The sequence below is a fragment of the Drosophila kikkawai genome, chromosome X, assembly GCF_030179895.1.
Source record: "Drosophila kikkawai strain 14028-0561.14 chromosome X, DkikHiC1v2, whole genome shotgun sequence".
NCBI classification, from domain to species: Eukaryota; Metazoa; Arthropoda; class Insecta; order Diptera; family Drosophilidae; genus Drosophila; species Drosophila kikkawai.
The window spans coordinates 16110437-16134553 of NC_091733.1; the positions used below are offsets into that span (position 1 = coordinate 16110437).

Genomic DNA, 24117 nt, shown 5'->3' on the forward strand with positions numbered 1-24117 from the left:
TCTACTCTTCACATTCTTTGGCAGCGAAATAATTTTTGTTGCCTTTTTTGTATATTTTTGTTGTAGATTTTAGCTCGTTGGGTAGCTCTGTTGGTGTCGTCTCAAGTCTGGCCATAAATATACCGTTACGCACTCTCTTGGCCGCAGTTATTACACGCGGAGAAAAATAACGAATTACAAATTAATTTACGAGGAAATTTGAGTGCTTAAAATAAGCCCTGAATTTTGTATTTAAATATATATGAAAAAGTATTTTTTTATATTATTAGTGAAATATTTAAGTTATTAACTAAAATTTTAAATACTTTGCTTAAAATAGTTTAAACATTTTTAATATATATATTTTTATTATATATATTTTTAATATATTTATTTTTATTATATATATTTTTATTATATATTTTTTTATTATATATTTTTTTATTATATTCCTATTTTTTTTACTATTTTTTAGCTACTTTTTTTCAGTAAAATATTCAAGAAAGCCTTGAAACCAGAGATAACCCTATTTTCGCTTAGTGTACAGGGCTCTGTCTCTATCTCTGTCGCTCCCTTTCACACGCATAGTTAGTTCATGCCAAATTGAATTGCTGTCTCAGGCTTCCGAACACTTTATAGTTTTCCTTTGCGTTTTCTCCTTATGAGGTTTTCCGTTTTTCTTTTTTTGTATTCCTTTTTTTTATATACATTTTTTTTTTGGCCAAGTGTTTGCCTTTCTCGCTTGTTGACTCTCTTTAAACACACACACACACATATAAATGGGGGGGGGGGACAACCACTCAACACATACACACATACTCTGGCACATATAAATTATGATGTGTGTGTGTGTGTGTGTGGAGGGCTAAGCAAAAGTGTTAAGTTGGCAACACGAAAAATGTGCGCCCCGCAAAACTTTGGTTTCCTTCGAAAAATTGAGAAAAAGCGAGAAAAAAAGTCGCACACTACTTTCACACACACAGGCACACACGCACTAAAAGCAAGGCAGCAAATTGAGTGAAATGAACACTGATTTTAGTTTTATTTTTTTGGGAAATTTTGTAAAAGAAAATGTAAAGTTTATGTCATAAATTCTTGTTTTTTAATATTAAAAAGCTTAGTTAACAAATTTTAAAACCTAATTATTTGGTTATAAATATTTTATTCACTTGAAATATTTATTTTTGGAGTACATTTGGTTAAATATTTTTTAATTAACAGGTATTTTTCATTAGAAATATATATTGAAAAAAAAAAAACATAATAATAAAATATCTGAAAAGCTGCATTTTATTTATTTAATTTTATAATTATTATATTTATAATACGACCTATTTTTATACCCTTGCAGGGTATTATAATTTCAGTCAGAAGTTTGCAACGCAGTGAAGGAGACGTTTCCGACCCTATAAAGTATATATATTCTTGATCAGCATCAACAGCCGAGTCGATCTAGCCATGTCCGTCTGTCCGTCTGTCCGTCTGTCCGTCTGTCCGTCTGTCCGTCTGTCCGTCTGTCCACCTGTCCGTTTCTACGCAAACTAGTCCCTCAGTTTAAAAGCTATCTGAATGAAACTTTGCATATAGTCTTCTATATACTCTCACTGCTATATATGTCGGAACGGGCCGGATCGGACGACTATATCATATAGCTGCCATACAAATGTCCGATAAATTTTTAGAAAAAAAATTATAACTTTGCTGTTTTTCAATATTTTTGCACCATTTTTTAGATATGGCCATTTTATATTATTTCTAAATTTTGGTAAAAATTTTATGAAAATCGGACGACTATATGATATAGCTGCCATAGGAACGATCGGGAAATTAATAGGAAAAAAATTATAGCTTCGTTGTTTTTCAACGTATTTGTATCTACTCTGAGATATAGGCTTTTTTTATTGTTCTAGAATTTTGGTATAAATTTCATAAAAATCGGACAACTATATCATACGGCTGCCATATAAACCGATCGGTAGATGTATACAAAATGTAAAGCTGGGAATGCAAAACTGTAACTGTCAAACTGTAAACATAATAAGTATAGGTAAAATGTAATGAAATAATATCTGCAAGGGTATACAAACTTCGGCGTGCCGAAGTTAGCTTCCTTTCTTGTTAATATATAATTTAATATATAATTATTCTGATTTCCTTAAATTTCGAATAAAATAAATAAAAATAAATTTCCAAACATTATTAAATTACATTATATTTTAGAAAATTCCAACATATATTTCCTGATATAAATATATTATATTTTTTAATAGATTTCGTCCCACTGTGCGCTTTTGGTGTAGAGCTTCTTGTGGTTTCTTCCACTGTTGCCGTTGCATAAGTGGATTACCGTATTAAGTTTGTATTATTAGTCAAAATGGCAGAGTCCTCGTTGACTTTCCGGGACTTAGTGGGTTAAGCAAGCCCTTCAAGGATGTGTGTGTGTGTGAGTGTGTTAAGGGCCCGAAAACTAAATGTAAAATAAGAAAATTAGCTTAAAATAAATTCTGTTGCGGTCTCGGCGTCCTTTCAATATTCATTTGGCTTTTCCACTAAAAATGTGTGTGTGTGTTTTTGTGTAAGAGGCTTAATAATTAGAGACGTCAGTCTACACATGGCGAAAAACCGCCAAGCTACCGCTGAAGCCACCCCAGGAGAAGGACCCGCTGGCAGCCAAGCCAGAAGGCCAACCAACGGAAGAAACGCTTACTGGCTGGCACAATTCTCAGAGCGTTCATTTGCTTGGCCAGAGACGGCATAACTTTCATTTATGACAGGCCCAGTTCGCATATTATGCGGTATTCCCTTCACTAACCAGTAACTACACTGGCAGAAAAATTGTAAAACGGAAGAAGTTTAGCTAGGAATTTTATTAATTATTTAATTTATTTATTAAGGTAGGTTGTTAAATATTTTATGAATATATTTATTAACTCATGGAATTGCTTCTTAATTTTTTTCAGTGCACCCTCTCCCTGGCTCCCTTTTGCCATCAGTGCATATGCATAAAGTTTATGAGGCACTGGCGATTGCAAAACTTTTACCAACAATGGCGACAGAAAGTTTCCTTTCCTGCTTTCCCTGCTTTCCCTACCCCCCAAGCTCCTCCTCCTCCTTTTTTCCTTAAGTTCCTTAAGTTAAAGACAACAGTAAAATAAGGCGAAATAGTTTAGATAAAAAATAAAAATAAATTAACGTCAAAATGTAATCGAAGCCCGGAAAAAACTTACACAGAGATATGTACATATGTATGTCAAAGTACTCAAGTGAAAAGTGCCAAGAAAATCGGGGAAATATAAGATTTATAATTAAAGATAAAATACGAAATAATTAAGTAATTGTTTAAAATAAAATACAAGAAATAAATGTATTATTTAATTTATCTTTAAACTATGTCAGCTTTTTTTTATTTCGCTTTTTATTCTAAATAATTAAATATAGAAAATAAATTGTATAGTAAGCAAATTAATGTATTATTTTATAATTTGTATAAAGCCTAAAAATGTAAATAATTTCTTTCTCATGAAACTCCACAATATATTTCGTTTATAGTCCATTAAATGACTGCCAAGTGGCAGAATGTTTAATATCCAAAACCCAGAACAAAGTTTACTTTATGTCTTGTAGCAGTTTTTTCTTCTTTCTGGCTTCATTTCATTGAAAACTACTATAAGGGGGGTGACAAAAAAAAATAATATGGAAATTCCCCCGAAGCTGTGAAAAGTCAGAGATAAACATTCTCAGCTGCAAAGCTGAGTTTATTAACTCTACTGCAAATCCAAGACCATTCTATTATCTTGAATTTAACTTGGTGATTAAAGTTATCTTGTGTGTCTGTGTTTTCCAGCTTCCTCTCTCTCTCTGTGTGTGTGTGTTTGTGTGGGGAAAATCTCAAGTAAAGTCTTTTTCTCTGAAGCAAAAGATTTAAAATCAAATTAAATGCTTGCTGACATGTCATCCACACATACGTACATAGACGAGGCTAGGGGGAATAAAGAGACCGGAAAAGGATTCAAGTTCTTAAGGGGTTAAATGCGGGACGGGAGCATCAAGTGTCATGCAATAAATATCACTCAAAACTTTCGCCCCCCCTCACTGGAGTGCCTCCGCCCCCTAACCACCCTACTACACTCTTTCACTTCTCCGATTCTCTAGTTCTCCGACTCGGCATCTCTTCTTTTCGGGTTATCTCATGTGTAGCGATAAAATGTATCTAATTTAGGATGTTTTTAATGCCTGAGCAAGCTGCAGTCCGAGGGGGAAAACTCTTGGCAAAAGTAGGAAAAGCAGTAAACATTTTTAATTTGACAAAACTTTTTACCTTTGACCGCAGGGAGAGGAGGTGGTTCCCACCACCAAACGATGCATTCAAGTGATGGGAAAACGGTAAAAATGTATCGTTAAAAAAGTCGATAAGCAATAACAATACATTTTTCGATCTATTATAAAAAAAAAATATATTTATATACAACTTACTTTTATGTTTGTTAAATTTTAGTAATTTAAAAAAAAATACTTTGACTTTAATTTTGTTTGAATTATTAGAAAACAATTTAATTCTTTACACTTTGCTTAAAATAATCGTTTCAAAGTCCCTTGCCGATGTGTCATATCGAATTTGTGGAAACCCTGATGCATTCCCCGAAGGCTGAGTGGTCACCAAGGCTTTTTCTGTAACAACGTGAGGTCAATGCGGCAAACTAACCTCTGACATCTGATGGAAAGAGATGGACACACAGATAGATACAAAGAGAAAGCGAGAGGGTTGGATGGGGAGAAAGAGATGCAGGCAGAGGAAGGAAAGCCATGACAATAAAATGAAAATTCTCAAAGTTGCAGTTGGTTATTTTAGCACATTCCAGGCGCTTTCCTTTGACACCAGTGCTGGAAATGTGGCAACTTTCGTCCTTTATTGAATCCTTACAGGTGAATCTCATTTCGATGATGATTCTTCCTACGTTAAGTTAATTTTTTTTTTTGTAAAGTTATTTTTCATACAAAAATACATTTATTTAGAAAACCTGAAGATACTGTTTCAAGAATTATTTCTACATTTCTAAGATATATTTTTTATATTTTTCTATAATCATTTTCTAAGTTTCAAAGTAATCAATTTAGCCTTAATAATTTTAATTTTAAATTCAAATTTTATTCTAGTAAAAAATACATACTTTTTTCTACAAAATTTATTGAGTTTCTTTTTGAATTTTTTTATTAAATTTCTAAATCTTAAATAAATCCTATAAAATCCCAAGTACACGAAAACCTCTTTCAATGTTAGTAAAGTATTAATTTTCCTTCGCTTCCCTCTCTTTCTCTCCCTGTGCTGCCATCTCTTGTGCTCTTCTGGTGACGTCAAGTATGAAATTGTTGTGTTCACACTAAACTTAAGTAACTGAATTAAAATGCGGCTAATAGAGTAGTTGCAAACACATGGAGATTAAATGGCCAACGAGGGAGGATGTGTGGGAAGGGAGATGTCAGCAGGCTAGAGAAGAGGAAAAGCGAGAGAGAGAGAGGGACAGATGACGGAGTGAGATGACCAGATTAACTGACTAGTTTATGGCAATTCCTGAAACCGGAGAACTATCCTTCCATCGTGCGTGTGTGTGTTGTGCTGTGCGTGTTTCTGTCACTAAGTTTTCCTCTCTTTCAGCTTTTTTGTTTTTTTTTTCTCTGCTTTTTTTTGTTGTGGTCTAGTGACAGTTTCTACAGGTGGAAGACAGATGGCAGGGGGCGGCGGTGTGTCCTTGATGGACAGGCCAAGGAATTTCTGGTTTTGATAGGTTGCTCCATGTCGATGCCAATGCTGGGGTGCCTATGTCATGGAATTTTCCGGCTCTGCGATTGTCGAGAAGGACGAAGTTTTTGCGGCAAAAGGAAAAATAAACATTTTCTTGGCTACCTTGAAATAATTTCCATGATTTAATATGGCCTTCTCTTAAATATATATTTGTAAATTATAAATAAGATTAGAAATCACTAAGAAAACTATTTAAAACAGGCTACACAACCCCCTGAAGCTTTAATTTTCTTTCGTTCTCCCAAAATGCTTAGGAGTTTTCCTTCAGCGATTCAGCAGCATGTCAATCAAGCGCAGGGGTTTTTCGACTGCAGTCTGGCGGCGAAAGCGATGAGGAAAAGTGTGAAAAAGCTTTCCAAGATGAATATACGAATATAATAAAATAAAAGTGAGAGCAAGTCCTGGGGAAATGCAAATTAAAGTGCAAATTGAAATCGAAATGACAGATCCCTGCCAGCCTACCACCCCAGGGCCACCTATACACTTGCCAAAAAATATATTTTTCTATATTTAAAAAAAGTCTCCCTTAGACTAAGAACATTTTTCTAGATTTAAGAAAAGGTTTTCATGAATTTTCAGGATGATTTTAGTTACAAACTGTTTTGAGTGTACTACTGCATTTTCCTGATTCCTTCGCTTTTCCCGTTTTTCCCCATCATCCTTATCATCGTCATCAAGCGTCAAGTGGTGGAGGGTCTGCGTTACCCCAAAAAATGATTTCTCCTATTTTTTTTGTATTTTTTTTTGTGCTCCTAGAGAAAACAATGCATATGCATTGTCAGCGGAAAACTTGTGAGGGGATTTGTCCTAGGAGTGCTGAAGGAGGGGAAACGGCGAGAATCTGGGAGACAGATGCACTATAAAAATGAAGAAATTATATAGCATACTTATGGGCGACGCAGCACGTGCACTTCGAGAGCGGATTACAGTGAAGGGTGGATTTTTTTCAAGAATCTTTAAACCAGTGAGCCAGAGACAACGAATTGTTTGATGCTCTCACAACTACATTGAAATTAATTCTAAATAAAATATCAATTAAATTGAAAGTAAATCAAAGGGAAAGTTTATTTTTCTTTAATTTAGACACAGAAAAATAATAACTATCTTCAGCATCAAGTTTTTATATACTTTTCCTTTTTTTGTATAAATTTTAAAATGCGAAAAGTAATGTTTTTTTTGGCCACAAACTTTATTGCAACATTTCCGTATATCGGGTTAGTTTTATTGCGTATACGTAATGTGGCAATGCGGCGTATGCGTAATCTGCCAGAATGTGAATAATCTCTGGCAGCCATTAGGGCAACTTGTGTCCTTGCCGAGTTCCCTCTCACGCGGCTAGGTGTGTGCGGAGAAAGTTAAATTAAAAAAATGTCAAATTGCATACATTTAGGAGCTAATGAAATAAGTTAAGCGAGAACAACAACTGCAAGCGTTGCCTAGTGCTGAGTACTGCGTTAAGTACCCCCTTCTGCATGTGTGTGTGTGTGCTAGCTTGTGTGTCTGTGTGTGTGTGCATTGCAATTTGAATTAATTTGACTTTTTTATGAACTTTAAGTATGCCAACAGCAGCCCAAAGCTAAGCTATGCTCCTGTTTGGCCGCCGCGCAGCATGGCTCCTTGTTGGTGTAGCACTAAAACAAATTAAGGGGGCTTAAAATTGAGAGTATATTTAAAATTTAAATAATAAATATAATATTTATATATAAATCTAAAATATGTAAGGCAAAAAATTTTGTTTTAAAATTATTTACTGGAAGTATCATGTTACCCTTTCTGTTGTTGAAAACTTTAATCTTTAAAAAATTAGTTTGTCTTAATAAACTTTTACAATTCAGTCGCTAAATTTAGCTATATATATTTAAAATGTCTTAAAACGTTTTTTTTAGCAGTGTGGCTTGCTGTTGGTGTACTGTTTTAAGTTGTTGGTGTAATTGTTGTTGTTGTAACTGCTGCAAGTGCAGCTGTTCGCATGCTGTAAGCTTGTGGCCTGAGTAAGACTGTGTGTGTGATGATGAGATGCCAGCTGAGTTAATCAGGAAAACATGGTGAACCAAAAGTGCCAACAGAGATAGAAATAGTGCAGAACGAGAGAGAGACAGAGAGAGAGAGAGAGAGAGAGAGAGAGAGAGAGGTGAGGCCAGGTTGTAGTGAAAAATATGAAATGCATAAGTAAAGTAACCTTCAAGGCAGCGCATTCAAGGCTCCGCCTTCTCCTCCAACCACTTAAAAAATCATAAATCTAACCAATTATGATTAAGCCAGTCAACCAAGTTTGCAGCTTGATGAGCCAAGTTTTGGTTATACGTTATGGCGTTGGTAATTAAAATATAAACAGTGGTATAGTTTGGCTAGGACTTTAAGGATATACATTTGGCCTTGGCTTAATCGTTGTGTTGGCCATGATTGCATCAGTTTCCGGCAACATCTAGTTGACCTCTTCCCCTGTCCCTCAAATCTATATATAGCAGCATCTATTTACCTTTCGCATCTTTCTATCTGCTTAACTGCGTCATCATCATCGTCATTTGCCTGTCCTAGTGCCATTTTTTCATCTCTCTTTTACTTCCGTTCGTTGTCTTGTGTCCTTTTGCTGCTGTTGTTGTTGTTTTTCGATGGCGTTGATTGCTGTTGACTTTGATTTTTGCAATCTGCCTTCGATTTATTTTATATTTCTTCCAGGTCACTGACATTTGTGCAATGTCCAGTGTCCTTCGTGTATCCCACTCTGCTTCTTTTTTTTCTATGCCCTTCACACATGTGTCTATCTTCGTCATTTTTTTTTCACAGTCAGCTCCTTCACATTGCTTTTGATTTCTAATTTGGTTCATTGGCTCTGGGGATGTGTCCTCGTCCTCCATCACCCGCTGCTTATCCATATGCCACATCTCCCACATCTACCATACATCCCATTGTTGTTTCTGGCTGCCTGAAATTTGGGTAAATAGCCAAAGCAAAGCTAAATATGACGACACATGCGGGCAGCTTTCCATAATGGGTCACTGTTTCTGAACGAAAGAGAAAAACTCAAGACAAACTTGAGATATAAGAGAGCTGTGTTCTTATAAAAAAAATATAATATTATATTTGGTCCTGAAACCATATAGAACACTAAAATCTATAGTTAAATGGATGGCAAACTACAAATATAAAACTTTTCCTTGAGAAAAGTTAACAGCTAGAGGTGATTCTTCTGGCTTTTACTTAAAATCCTATATTTCAGTTAGTAATCTATATCATTTTTTACCTTATTCTTGCTTATAATTTACCTATTTTAACTCTTATATTTGCAGTGTATGTCTGCATATTTGATGGGGCGTATGTGCACTTCAGTTTAACTGGTGGAAAGGGGAAATGCACATTTTTGGCACCCGCATTTTTCATGGCCAAATGTTTCGAAAATTTTGCGATTTCACTTTGATTTGAATGTGGGAAAACGTGGCTGCTCCCCATTGGTAAAATATACTTGAAGAAGTTTTGTTTATTGTACTTTCAAAATAATTTATTAAACAAATAAATTAACTATATATTTAAATTTATTCAATGATATTTATTATATTTTTCCCTACACCAGATTACAATCGATTAAAGCAGATTCCCATGCAGATCTTATTCATTTTCCACATAAATTTTCTCATAATTTTCTCAGTTTTTTTGCTTTCAATCAATCAAGTCCGTTCTATTGGGTATTCAAAATTCGTGGATACTGAGAGAAAAAACCTAGTGTAACTAGCTGGATTTTTTTTTTTGTATGGCATTCAGCAAAGAACCCGTTATTGTTTCGTCTGATGGATGCCATGACAAGGTTTTCATAACTTTTTCCGGAGCATGTGTGCAAAAAAACGATGGCAAAACTCTACCCTCCCTCCCTCCGTTAGAAAAGCTGCCAATCAGTAGAAAAACAAAATGTGACCCCAAAATAAAAGGGGGAGCTGGGCGGTGCGGCTGATGGGTGGTGTGTTTTTGGCATTAATATAAAACGCAATCAAAATCAAATCAAATGAAAAGTGTTCCAGTTGTTTTTGTGTGCTGACAAGTTCATTATGTTTGCATTGCTTTTGGCCAGCGAGAGAGGGAGGGGAACACGGTCCCCTTTTGTTTGTCCACCGATATGACCAATAATCAATGGGGCCACGCACACACTCACACAGGACTTGCAGGACACACCGAAAGTCGGAGGCTGGGATATACACACAAACAAACGGTTGGGCGCACATTAAAAGAGACTTGGGCAACCCGCAAATTGAACTAATTTGATGTGTGAACAACGGCAAATGGCGGGTGAGGGGTAAATATATATAGAAATATATATATATATATATATAATGTGTATATATATCGGGAGAGTGTGAGTATCTTGGCATTGATGAGTAAAACCAGATTGAAGACATTCCCCACACATTCATCCTGTCCAGCAGAGTTACACTAAGAAAACTCTTGGGAAACTTGATTTTTTGGTTTATAAAAATTAAAGAATATTTCAAATACACTTTAAAATGATTGATAAACTTGATAATAAATTTTAATAAATTAAACATGAATTAAGGAATTTCTAGAAGAATATTTAATATAAACTCTAAAATGATAGATAAAATTTGTAAACAATTTAAATAATTATTTATTAACATTAATAAAAAGAAATACCTTTGAATTTTTTACTAGTTTAATCAGAAAATTGAATATTAATTAAGAAAGTTCTATTTTTACTTCTTTTTGGTACTTCGAGCCGTTTTCTGACCTTTTAAAATAAACAAAATGCTAATTTCTGGCTCGTATAACTTACATTTTAAAATAAAAACCCCCATTTAACTAAGTTAATAATTAAATAATATTTATTAGTATTATTATCCTGTGGCGAAAAGTGTACATTTTGATATTGATTGGCAGGCAAAAGAAATTTGTGGCCGGTGGAGAAGGCGGCACACACACACATACACACATGGACACGAGGAATGTCCGAACCCAAATCCATCTCGCAATACTCCGTGTTATGATTTCGTGATATATATACCGCATTAATTCAATTTGATGTGGAGAGATGCGGCTATGGCTGTGGCTGTGAATGTGGAGAGATCCTGGCAGCTGAATTTCACTTGGATTTCGATAAACTGACCAGACCAGACCAGGCCAGACCAGACCCTGGTCCGGCTACTTAATATGGATTCCATCTGTCTGCGAATTAGTTAGAGCCAGTTGCCTGGCCACTGGAAGCAGCTCGGCTCCAATAACAAAAACAATTTGTTTATCGAAAGTCCAGTAGAGGAGAAGAGGAGTAGCTCTTTAAAGCCATCCTATATTCCGGTGGTAAGTTGGTTGATTAGTCCAAGAAAAGCTGGGAATACTATGTGTTTGGTCAATGAATTATCAGCAAGTTGTGCGGGAAATTGATATAACTATTCCGAGTTAACTTTGAGGGGTATTTATAGGAGAAAATTTAAAGTATTTAAAGCATTTTTTTAATTGTTTATTATTGAGAATATAGTAAATTTCTTTAATATTAGCTTAATTTGGTTGTTGCTCTTGTTGTTGATTGCCTTTTTGCTGTGACCCAAGGTCCGTCCCCATTCTGGAAGCTGCGCACTTCAAGCTCAAATATAACGTTGAGTTATTTATAATTATTTCTGCTGGCTGGCAATTAAATTAGCATACAATCAATCGAATACATTTAGCATTCATGCGACTCGGAAGCGAGTGTGTGTGTGTTTGTTCAGTCGAATGCCCTGGAGTGCGGCATCCGTCATCCTTCATCCTTCATCCTTGAGATGTGTGTGTGTATATATATATAGAACTGTCCATAAGCGAGGCATCACAATGAGTTATCCTTACGCTCATTACATTTGGATTAACATGTTAATAATGCCAATAGGCAGCCCCATTTCTCAGATTGCAAATGCGGGCGGTCGTGGGAGTCCTGAAACTGGAGAATACTCTCCACTCGACTGAATTATTCAGCAAATGCATCGGTAGCTGTAAGATGGCAAATCAATGTTTTTGGGTCCATTGATAGTTGGAGTGTTATAATTGTATGTTTGACAATCTTCATAACTGTCAATTAGATTTCCGTCTTGCCAAGTTGGTACTCTGCCTCTCCCTCTCTCTCTCCCTAATGTAATTGTTTAACACACTGCTGGGCATTATTATAAACAAATGCACACACACACACACACACATCTAGAGCTAGACAGCCTGCAATATGATTGCCTTGATTTTATTGACTGCACTGCGATTGTGGTTCCACATCCTGGCTGCCATCTCCTTTGCTTATTTGCATATATATGTGGCAAGAGTTTCTTCTTCCTCTCCCAAAAAGGGGGCCACGTATTTTGATTTATAACTGCAAAATTGTGCTCTGGCTTGGCTCTGGGGAGATGAAGAGCCTTAGCCGCATTGGTATTTAATTGAACCAAGGCCAGAGCGTTTTGGGGGAATTAGTTTGGATAATCGACTACTAGTTCGCTTCCAAAACGTTTACTAAATTAGCTTAGCCATATAATGGACATAACTGAAGACGAAGCAAGGAGTATGTATATAAATAAAGTTATCGGAATCAAATGGAAATTAATCGGGTTTCAATGGCAATTAGACGACTGATTCTAATTCGAATTTAATAGAAGTATCAATGGTAATAACAAGGGGTTCTTTATTAATTTAAAAAGGTTAATGTTGTAGAGAAGAAATTAAATGATGACATAAAATATCTCAAAATACGCCCAGTAAATGTTTACATTTTGGTAATATTCTGCCCTTAAATAAAGGGTTTGTTATATTTCCTTTTTATAAACCAACATTTACCTTTCTTTTTGTTAATTTTCAGCCACAAATAATTTTTCTAAAATTTTATTTTTATAGTTTTCCATATTCTTCATTGAATTCTCCTTATACAACTTTTCAAATTCAACTTCATTTCCTTCACCCAGCATATTTTCTTGGCCCATTTTCCGCCAGCTGAACAGGCTGCGACAGGTGACAGGAAAACGCGGCTTGTCCGCCTCAAAAAGCTTGAATTTCGTGTCCTCAGCCAGGACAATGCGATGAAAGGCCGGAGTCGTCAATGTCGCTCCTTGGCGTTGTCTCATCGCTGATTGCCGGCAAATGCAATTCGGCTTTGGGGAATGGAAATGGTCAAAAGGATTCCAGGGCATGGCTAAAAAACACAAACCGAAATAGGCGAAAAATAAGCGAAAATGTTGAATATACAAAGGAGCTGAGAAGTGGAGGCGGAATCGGGAGCATAATGCATAATTACAACAATGAAACAGGACGACGCCAAGGACGATTTGAGTGGTGGCAAAGCAGGGAGGGATGTACCCTCTTTAGTTCTTTTAGAGATGGAAACATTATGCCTTAATTATGTGTTAATTTCAACTATTTTAATTAATTTTATTTTTAAGAATTTTATAAACGAAAATATTATGTTAGATTTTAAGATCATATTGTATTCTCCCTTTCTTGGCGTTCCATCTCTGGCTCTGTTTCAGGGTCCTTATCAGGACATCCGCTTTCAGCGATTTTTAATTGCTATTGTTACAGTTTATTGTTTTATTATAAAGGCCAAGTGAATGAATAGAAAGAGAGAGGGAGAGAGAGTGGGAGAGAGACAGAGGAGACGAGAATGAGACAAAAGCTGGTCACGAAAAATTTTCATTTAATTTTCCTTTGTCGCTTCCAGCCGCGTTTTAGGTTTCTTTTTTGCCGCGCTTTCCATTTCTTTTTCCTTTTTCCTTTTCAATTTTCTTTTTCAAAATAAATAAGCCAACAATTAGCTGTGCGGCTGAGAATAGGAAACTTCTGTGGCGCCATAATTAAAAAAAAAAAAATGTTGCAAATTAATTATGTAATATCTGCAAGTCTTATTTTAATAAGAAAGTTACTTTGGTAACCAAAATACAGATGGTTTTCCAACAAAATTTGATACCTGAACGGTATTTTATACTTTTTATTAATATTTAAATGTTTGAATAAATTCTTTAAACACTCCAAGTATTTACTTTCAATGCAAACTCGAAATTTTCGACACGGTAACAATGTGCTCGAGTTGCAGCTCCTTCAGATGACAAAAACATCAAATTAATATGCACTTTTCCAGCACTTGATCCCTGTGAGGGTGTGTGTGCGTGCCAGTGCAGTGTGCACAAGTATTTGTGCGAGTATCTGTGTGAAGTGCCTGGATGCTGGCTGGCTGGACCCTACTGCGTGTATCCTTTATGGAAAATAGAAGAACCCTGGCTGGTAGTGCCCTGCCAGTGAAAAAAGGAATTTGTATACAAATATGGCGAACAAATATAGTTGAAATGAAACAGCAAAGTGCACTTGAAAGGCACCGAAAGGAGAGCGAAGCTCCGAAGCTTCACAAGAGCCGAAAAAAAAACAACATATGCATAAGTGCCTGGTCTGGTCCTGGAACAAGGACGAGAACGATGCCACTACAATAATCATAAAAGCGCAAAACAACAGCCACATATGTGGGGCTGTTGCTGTGGCTACATTCACGTCCGTGTTGTCCCTGCCCCTCGCCTGGCGGAAATAATGTATTAATCCTGTCGAGGCCATATTTTTTATTGGCATCAGGCCGCCGTGAGAATCCAGTGCCTTGCCTTGGGTTTATTTCCCCCGTTTCCTGTGTGTTTCCCAGCCTTTCCTGGTTTTTCCATACTGTTCCGCACTGTACTGTACTGTACTGTTCTGTACAGTGCGTAATTTGCATTAGCAATCCCCTTTCGCCTTTCGGGCAGGTGATAAACCGCATTCTTATTATAACACCACAAAGAACCGAAACGTAGCAATTGTGCAGGCGCATACACTGGGGTAAAAAGTGGAGTTAAGAAACAGCAAAGAATACTTTTTATGAAAACTAATATGTACTTTAATTCTTTAAAAATTTTTAAAAATTATAAATGAGTTTATGGCACATTTAAAAATATTTTAAGTTATAGAAAAAGTTTAAAATTCATATATTGCCTTACAGAAATGTATAAAAATTAAAAAAAAAAATAAGTGTATGACAAAAGCAAAGACTTATATATATAATATTTAATTTATATAATTATGTTATATTTAAGAAAATATTTAAACATAAACTTGTACTATGTTTTTCTTTCAGTGCTTATATAAATGTATTAAAATATATGTTGTACAACCGACAAGGACAATTTAAAGCCTTTCATAAATATTACTGCTTCGTCGGCGGCAGCGCGCCGCGTAATTATTATTACGCATACGCCCCGTTGCCCTCCGGCCGAAAGCGTAATTCACCGTTAAGCACGGTGGTCAAATGTCGGCAGGAAATGCAAACGGAAATAATTGTTATGCAATTTAAATTATTCCCTATTTAAATTTGCGCAGAAAATTGGTAATATTCGTTTTGTTTTTTTTTCTTGCTTAAATATTTGCTTTGATTTAAAATGTAAGCAAAGGGGTAAGGGCCCTCGAAATAGTAAATATTGAAAAGGGGAAAATGTACCTTTTGAATAATATTCTGATAATTTAAGCATACAATGTTATTAAATTTGATTTTTTGGGCCTGGAAAATGAATTTTGATATTTATTTTTGAAGCTTAAAACGCAGTTTAATGTTTATTTGTGAATATGTTTATTTAGTTTCAGAAAGATTTATTTATTTAAAGATAATTTAGTTCTAAATTTCCTACATTTAATTTATTTATATATTTTATATTTTATTTATTTTTATATTTTTTGTTTTGAAATCATAATTTAAATTTAAAGAAAACCTGAATTTTTATAATATTTCTTAACCCACTGTTGGACCATCGCTGACCAGAGCTGAAGGCTGGGGGGTGGTAAGAGTAGGCGAAGAGGGGAGAAGGGGACACCGGGGGGTACGCTACATGACGCTGGCGACAATTATGCGCATGTTGGCGGCTTAAGCAGCCATTATTCCTGCTGCTTCACTTAGCCATTCTCTTTGCCCTGCCTTCCCCTTGAAAGGCCCTCTCTGATACCCCCTGATACCCCCTGCTACCCCGTCCGTTATCCCCTTTTCCTTCTGCCATTTTCCCTCCACTTTTCCCCTAATTTTTCCCTTTCATCCAGCGCAGGACTTGCACTTCCATTGTAACCGCTTGCTTTTTCATAAATTTAAATACAAAACATATTAAGTTTTATAGCCCGGGAGGGTTAAGTTGTTCGCCGTCCGGGTCCCAGTGCCCTTTGCCCTCCCTTTCATCTTGGATGTGTGTGTGTCTAAGTCGACCTTCCCACCCCCACTCGGCCCAGCGTGTGCATATGCTTTAAATCCAGCTGAGAATTTAGTAACTCCCGAGTGTGTGTGTGTGTGTAGACCGAACTGCATTAGGAGGAACGACGACACAAGGAAGTGTGGAAAAAAAATATAGAAGAAGGAGCAGGAGCAGGACGAGGACGAGTGGGTGGGTGTGTAGGGTGTAGGGAGTGCGGAGGAAATAAATAAAAAGAAAGCCTCCCGACAAAAACGCTTGGCAAACAATTTGAGCAGCAAGATCCTGGCCGAATGGCACAAAAAAATTGTAACGGAAACGGAATGTAATTGAGTGCGGGGTGGAAAGCTCCAAAAGGGGCCGAAATGTCCTTCAATGAGTGCAATAAAAAATACTATTAAAATTCGCATGAGCTGCCATTATGGCAGGGATCAAGGAGCTGCCCGAGTTCCCACAGTTCATCATGGATTTGGATTTGGGATTTGGAAAAGCTCTAAATAGAATTTTAATTATAAAAAAAAATAAGAATTAAGTAAACAAGAGTGATAAATAAAAAAAGAAATATATTGAAAATAGTTTTTAATTTAAATTTACCTTTTGAATACTCAATTCTTCTTTCAAATATGGAAATAAAACTAAAGGAAACCGAGATAATTCTGGCATTATCCTTCACATTTCTGTTCTCCAGAGTCGCTCTTTCTCTCAGAGAGAAAATGCCAAGTGAAATTGCAATGCATAAATACAGTTCACTCAAATTGAATTCATTATCCTGGGAAAAACAACAACAACACACAGCAAACGGTGACTGAGAGAGACTCGCAGCAGTCGCCACATAAACCATATAGTATAAACATATATCTATCGATGGACCGCCATCTGTATGCGAGAGCATAATATATAATGGAGTCAAAGGCAAAATATTACCATGCATAAATAACGAATATACATACATATATGTATAATTCTGTGTGTGTGCGTGCGTACATATGTATGTGTGTCAGGACGAACAAGTTTATCCGTTTCTATATCTATTTGTTTATCTCTGCATGGCCATGCAGTGTGCTATATAAATATAATGCACCAAAAAATATTCAAAACAAAAAATAGAAGAAAGAAGAGAGTGTAGAGCGGATGATAAAGAATCGCCATTGCAATGCTCCCGACGCCATTTTTGTTTGGCCTCCATTGATTTACTATCCAAGTGCAGCGGACCCGCCATCAAACTGCAGTTCGAAGCTAGCCATTAACTAAATTGATTTGTTTTCAAATAAAAAATACACACACACAGCCCTGGACACAAAAAAAAACAGTCCCCCCAGCCTGAAAAATGCATTAAAACTGATGTGAATGCAAAAGGAAGCCAAAGCCCATCGAGAGGGGCAGTTGCCCAACCACTCTCCCGATAAGAACCTAGAGCCAGGAGCAATTGCAAAAGCGAATAATATGGTTATCGGTGTGGCCTTTTATGACACTCTGCCAGTCTCACCAGTTTTGCTTAATTACATCATCACGGAAAATGGCTCCAAGCGGGCACACTGTATTGATATCATTTCTTCAAAGAAATCGCTTTCAACATGATTTAAAATTAAAGTAAAATATATCTCTGGATACTATAGACACACTATTTCCATATCAGAATGGTTATATACATTTTTTTAAGCGTGAAAATTTGCGATCCTTCTGGGTTTCTGGGTTTCCTCATTTATTTCTTCCATGTTTTTCCCTGGTCTTTGGTTTTGCTCTTGGTAATTCCAATAAGAAAACCATAGCGATTTGAGATTCATGATTACCATTCTACTTCACTCTGCTCATCCGGCAATATGAAGCGCACCTGGGGCCCCTCGGCGGTGGGCAGGACGTGATGCGTAACGGGCGGCACGGTTCCGGCCAGGCGGAAGCCCCCGCCGGCACTGTAGTGATGCGCGGTGCTCAGGTGGCTAAGCAAATTGTCGACCCTGGCCGGATGGGCGCTCGGCACCGCCACGCACAACGGGCAGATGACGGCAGTGCGGGCGTCGCTGTGACGAATCCGGACATGCGCCATCAGCTCGTCCGCCGAAAAACCCAGCTCACCGCAATTCGGGCACGTGAAGCTGTCGGCGCACAGGTCCGGAATTGGCTCGCCGGCAAAGTGGAGCTCCATGGCACCCTGGTCCAGCAGGCACTGGAAGGGATGGCTCACAAAAAAAAATATATATTAAGCGAAATTTCTTAACTCTCTTGGTAAAAAATTCTGTTAAATAGTAATTCGATTGTCTCTGCGTTTCTTGTGAGCTTGTCGTTAGATTTTAAACAAATTTCTTTGGCCACAATATTGTTTTATTAGGTTTTTAGTTGTTATTCAAAGCTAAATTTTCACACAGAATGAAATCTTCAAGGAGACAGAATTACAGAAATTAGAAACAAGCAACGAAGCCTGCTGAGGTAAGAATAGAAAAGATATCCAAGGGCCTACTCGATATTCGGACTATCGAACAAGTTCCACCATAAAGATATTGATTGTCATCGATATAAAATTTCAATAAATCACTTGATATCTAGTAATCATCGTTCCAAGTGTCTCTATAATTCTGTGCAACTTTCTACAAAGATTAGCTTTTGTGAACAAAATAAAAAACCGTATGTATTTCTTTTATAGGAACCTTGTTTCTGATGCTTGATCTTGAAATATCAAGAGATACCAACATGGCTGAGATAATAACCGAAGGACAGGACAAAACATTGCTCCAGATCATAGGGGAGCTGGTTGGAAATGGACTGATGAGCCCACAGCTGGCGAAACAGCTCATACAATATCTCTACCTACAATATGGACTGGAAATTTTTAATTAAAAGAATTTAAATCGAAGTCCATAAGCTAGGTAGGTCTTTCAGGCAAAAGTTGTACCTCTTTAACTGAAAGACCTGTATGTTTTTTCTTTTTAGATTATATAAGGGATTGTGACTGGCCAAGTTCTAGCTGATTCCTTATTTTGTTTTTTATATCCTGTATATAAATATGATAATATAACGATTCAAACACTGTTTTGTGGTCAGTAAAATATCTTTCAAACTGATTTCCCTTAGCCAAGTAAAGACAAAATAAATATTAAGTAGAGCAGGCGACAAGAAAAGCGAGGAAGGCTCTTTTGTCAACCCGACAAGGATTCTCGTTCAGAGTCCTGTGCAAGCAAATGAAAGTTGTTTGGTCATGATGTCTGCATTGCCTCAGACCAGGGGGGGGGGGAGGGGCAAATGGCGATTGCTAAGGGGGGTCAGGGGTCAAGAAGGGGTTGTCTACCACAACCACATACACACACACACACACACACACTTCGAGATGGGCAAAGTGCAACACGCTCTGCTGTAGCTCATTAAGTACGTGTCTTTGACTCTGTGCACAGAAAAAAAAAAAACCAGTGAAAATATAAAACATATAAAAACGAAGAAAACAAGAAAAATTCTCAAAGAAGTCTAAGGAATTATTTAAAAACTTAAATATATAAAAAAAAGGTACACAAATTCTATAAGTTTATTCTTAAAATTAAAGGAATTTCTTTAAAAAACTAGTAATAGTTTAATTAATATCTTTAAATTATTTTGGAAATTATTTTAAACCTTTAAAAGATGTTTTCGAATTTTTATTTATAAGAAATAATTATTTTGCTTAGATTTCCCTAAAAAAATATGTTTAAGTTGGCTAAAAATATTCAAAAATTATTCAGAAATGTAAAAAGTACTTAACGCCTTATTAAAAGCTTTATAAATTATTTTACAAAAAATTTCCATTAATAAAATCGTGATAAAATAAACCTAAATTATGATTATTGTACCTAAAATACCGCTCTATTTTCCTCAGTGTCCCTGCGCCAAGTGCGACAATTTAAAACATAATGCAAACTAAATGAAAATGCGGCAACCGGCGGCAAAAAGAATCCGAAACACACAGCCAGGACCCAAAGGAGCACAAAAGAATTTTTAAATATTTTCGTTGCCTCAACGAACCCGGAGACAAGTCTGATGACCGGGATCCAGGATTCAGGATCCGGGATCCAGCATACAGGATGCTGCAGGTCCTGGACCGGAAAGCCAGGGGTCTCTGCTGCGGTCAAGGAGGGGGAGGCCAAAGCTAACTAAGCATGCCCCGCCCACACACACACACGTACATACGCCCCCTATTCAGCAGACACTTCTGTCTTCACTTTTCATTCTTTATTCCCAGGATTTTACTCATTTTCTTCCCTTTTTTTTTCTTTTCTTTTCTGGCAAACGGAAATGAACTCTTTAGTAAAGTGTTTACAGCCAGCTACATAGCTGGAAAAATGTGGGGGAAAATTAGGGAAAACTATGGCAACACCCAGACTATGCAGTTGAATTAATGAAATGCGACAAAGAAATGCCAAAGAATTTGGTTTTGGACATTAATGAGAGTTACCAGAAGAGTTTTTGATTGTTCAGACTTTAGAATAACATCATAATTAAATTATTTAATATTTTTAAATTAAAAATATATATAAAACACATCACTTTTGGGGTACTTCTTTAGATTTGAATAATTTTAAACACAATTCACGTGTTCATTAGCCCTTCGCTTCGCCTTAAAACTTCCCCTTTCGTTTATTTTTTTAGAAATAAAATTACAAAAATTCGCTGAATCAAGGCAAGTAAAATTGCAGCGGAAAAGCGAGGGAAAGCGGCAGGCGAATTCGAGGATTTCTCGCACCTTGAGCCCGACTCCAGCAGCAGCCTCTAGTTGGGCTATATGTGTCATGAGCCATTTAAGCTCATTACGGGCATCAATTTGGGTAGCTTGAAAAGTGGGCGAGGGGGCTGACTAAGACGGAGGGGGGAGGGTAAAAGCAGAAAAACAGACGAGCGGAAAAGCCAAGGAGAAGGTAGAAAAATTATGCTAGCAAGCCTTAAGTGCTTGCCACTTGCTACTGAGCCATCTGAGGAAGTGGTAAATTGTTAATTTTAAGCCACCTTCCTTGCCTTTTTTTTGGTGTCGTGAGAATTCTGCAAGTTTTGCATATTTTTTCTTCTTATTTTTGCTGTTTTTTTTCTTTTTTCGTTTTTGGTTTGTTGAGGGTGCGAGTTTTCATTTTTATGAGCCGCTTTCATTAGCCGGCCAGGTGACACCGATTTTCCCTCCTTTCGCACAATTAAATTCAATTTTTGCTGGTGGGATGACCCATTTGCATACAGTTGGGGTCATCAGAATAGCAATCAGGTTTTTGAAATTAAATTAAGAGAATTTTTTTTTAGAATAAAAGCAAATTTTTAAAGATTTTAAAGGCAAACATAGGCAAGTTTATTTTATTTTTTTCTCTACCTGGAACCTATATTTTCAGACCCCCGACTGTCCATATGTAGGGCCTCTGATATATGTGAAAATTCTCGGTCATGTAAGAAGGAATAAGAAATTGAAATCCATAAAGTGCAGCAGCCATAACAAAACAAAAAAAAAAAAAATATAAAAAAGGAGTGAAAAAGAAAGGAAAACGCGAAATGAATTTCACTTGAAATGTGAAAACATAAAAATTGTTTATGACTTCCGCTACGTTGCCTGCATCTGTCTGTCTTTGTCTGTGTGTGTAGTGGGTGTGCTGGTGTGTTGGAAAAAGGGCGGAAAAGCGGGTAAAATTGTGGCACAAGTGGAGAAAAGTCAGGGTAGACTGCCTTATCAATTGGCGGCACTATCAGGAAAAGTTTTTCGGGTTAAAGTCTGCAAGTTGCATCCGAGAGTAAGGAGATCCTTTGCTCCCCCTTTATTCCCCCTGCAAAAAAAAAAGGAAAGAAAAAGAAAAGGCGAAAATCTGCCAGAGGTAAGAGGCCAGCAGCGCCAGTATTTTCTTTCATCAGTGGAAATGCCAGCTTTTTACCTTTTTATTGCACTAAAAAAGGTGACTGTGAATGGGAAAGTGAAAATTAATTAAAATTGAAAATTTACATAATTGAGTTATTGAAAGAAAATCTAGGTTTTTTATATTTAAGCCTGATTTAAAGTTTAGCTTAATTGGGAATATTTTTTAATTAATTTTTTACACAACAAAAAATTGATATAAGATAAATATCTATCGCCCAGCGCTTCTTCTTTTTATTTATCATTCAAAACTGGCAGGACATAGTGCCAGGACTCCTTTAAATGTCCTGAATAGGTGGCAGGTGTCCAAATATTCGTCCGTATGCCAGGTGGAGGATGCCTGGTATTCCGCCAAAGACTGGCTGCCCACCTGGATACCTTACCATAGCTTCTCTCTCGCAGCTCCCCAGGTGTTTTCCAGAGGGTTCTTTGGCTAACTCCAATTTTCCACTGCTAAATGTGCCTTTTTAGGGTTCTTTACACTGAGAAAATAAAATTTGAATTCATTTCTTATAAGATATTTAATTAAATTTGTTAAAAAAAAAACTATTGCTGTGAGGGAACAGAAAATATTTCATATCTCAAAGTTCATATATTATTCTTAAGTATTTAAAATTTTTTCAGTGCAGGTGGGTTGCCCTGCCTTTTGGGCTGCATGATGCAGCTGCATGGCGTTGCTTGACGACGCGACAATGCCAGTCCCTGGCCGTTCGAGTTTCCTGGCTTTGCTTTTAGCCAAAAAAAAAACCGCTTGCCATTGACTACAGCAAAACCGAATGAATGGCCAACGGAAAGCAGAGGAAAATTGGGGAAAATGCGTTCCAGGAGGGGCCACACTCGATATTTGAATCCGGGAATCCGGCTATAGCAGCAGCATCGTTCGGGCTTCTCGGGGATTCACCTGTTTTTTTCAGTTTAGTTTAATTTCGTGATCATTAAAACAATGGCTCTCGGCCAGAGAGGCACTCAAAGCGCTTGTGTCGCACTCCATAATTTAATTAAATTTATTGAAAGTCCTTTCTAGTTGATTTACCCAAAAAATACGGCCAAATATGCGTGTGGAAAGGCCTGGTAACAATGGCAGCAGGATGATGTGCATGGGGAGAAAAAGAGGGGTCGTTCGAGACTCGCGACAAGCGAAAATAAATTAATCAACGTTGCCTTTTTCGCAACAAATTGTTATTAATTCGCTCAGCCATAATTAAAATGAGCCACGGCAAGGGGGGAGGTATCCGCTGGAGGAGGTGGAACAAGAACGAATGTGGAAAATGGCGTATACGGGTGTGTGTGTGTGTGTGTGAATGGGTGCCATTTTAAGCGACTGCAATTCAAAGCAATTCAATTCAGAGCCATAAAATGCGACCCAAGATGGAGATGCCATAATGCCTTAATCGCTGTGTGAGTGGGCCAGGCACTGCAAGAAAAACTAGACCTAGTTTTTATGTATTTTGTATATTTTAGCTATAAATAATTTGAATAAATTGAATTATTATCCTTATTTTAACTCCAATTTATATTTGATATATATTTTTTAAGTACTTTGAATTTATCTCTGTGTACTCGTGCTTTTGCCACACATTTAACCCATGGCAGCCGGGCCATACAAATGTAATTAAGATCGATTATATGCCTGCAGTCGCGCAACTTAAATCATTTAGTGCGCAACCCGCTCTAAAAATAATAAAACGACATCCACACGCTGTCGCAGGATAACCACCTTTCCCCTCCCTCCCCCACCCCCTTTATTTATTAACTCGCTGGAATGATGTGTGTGTGTGTGTGTGAGTGTGGCAAAGTTTTGGCTCTATTTTTATGTGTTTTTGTTCATTAATTGAGTGGGGAAAATCAATGGGGATATAAAAAGAATAAGCTTTATTTATATATAAAAAAAACTCTTATAAAATTTCAGAATAATAATTTAAACAATTTGAAGCCACAAAACTAAGCTATCTTATTCACTTGGGACTCTCTATTTTTTGGGTACATCGGTTGCTGAATCTGGCGAGTAACGACCATCATTAGTTGCAAAATGATGTATAATTTAATACCCGCAGAAGCCAACTCCCAAATGGCAAACTTGCCACTCCTCCTGACCTCCAAAAACCAGCCGAAGTCAACATTGTACTCCATTTCATCTTCTCCATCTTCGAGTTTACCCCAGTCTCCAGTCTCCATCCGAATCCATCCTCATTCTCATTCTCATCCGCATTCTCATCTCCACATCCACATCCACATCCGGGACCCGGCCACGGACCACTAACGCGTCCCCAATGGGCAGCCAACAAAAACCGAGCACATGTGTATAT

At 36.9% G+C, this 24117-nt stretch overlaps 1 protein-coding gene and 1 long non-coding RNA gene across 2 annotated transcripts; one reads left to right on the forward strand and one right to left on the reverse strand.

Annotated features, from left to right (window-relative positions):
* Nucleotides 1-17547: 17547 nt before the first annotated feature.
* Nucleotides 17548-18320, reverse strand: LOC108080070 (E3 ubiquitin-protein ligase KCMF1-like). Its single transcript, XM_017174652.3, has one exon. The coding sequence runs from the start codon at nucleotides 18110-18112 to the stop codon at nucleotides 17756-17758; it is 357 nt and encodes a 118-aa protein (XP_017030141.1). The 5' UTR covers nucleotides 18113-18320; the 3' UTR covers nucleotides 17548-17755.
* Nucleotides 18321-18488: 168 nt separating this feature from the next.
* Nucleotides 18489-19008, forward strand: LOC138929108 (uncharacterized). Its single transcript, XR_011445530.1, has 3 exons — nucleotides 18489-18588; nucleotides 18645-18830; nucleotides 18895-19008. It is a non-coding gene; the product is annotated as an uncharacterized lncRNA (long non-coding RNA).
* The last annotated feature ends 5109 nt before the right edge of the window (nucleotides 19009-24117 follow it).

Excerpts from the sequence above, each read along its gene's own strand:
- LOC108080070 (XM_017174652.3), bottom strand. The coding sequence starts at position 18,112 with ATGGAGCTCCACTTTGCCGGCGAGCCAATTCCGGACCTGTGCGCCGAC.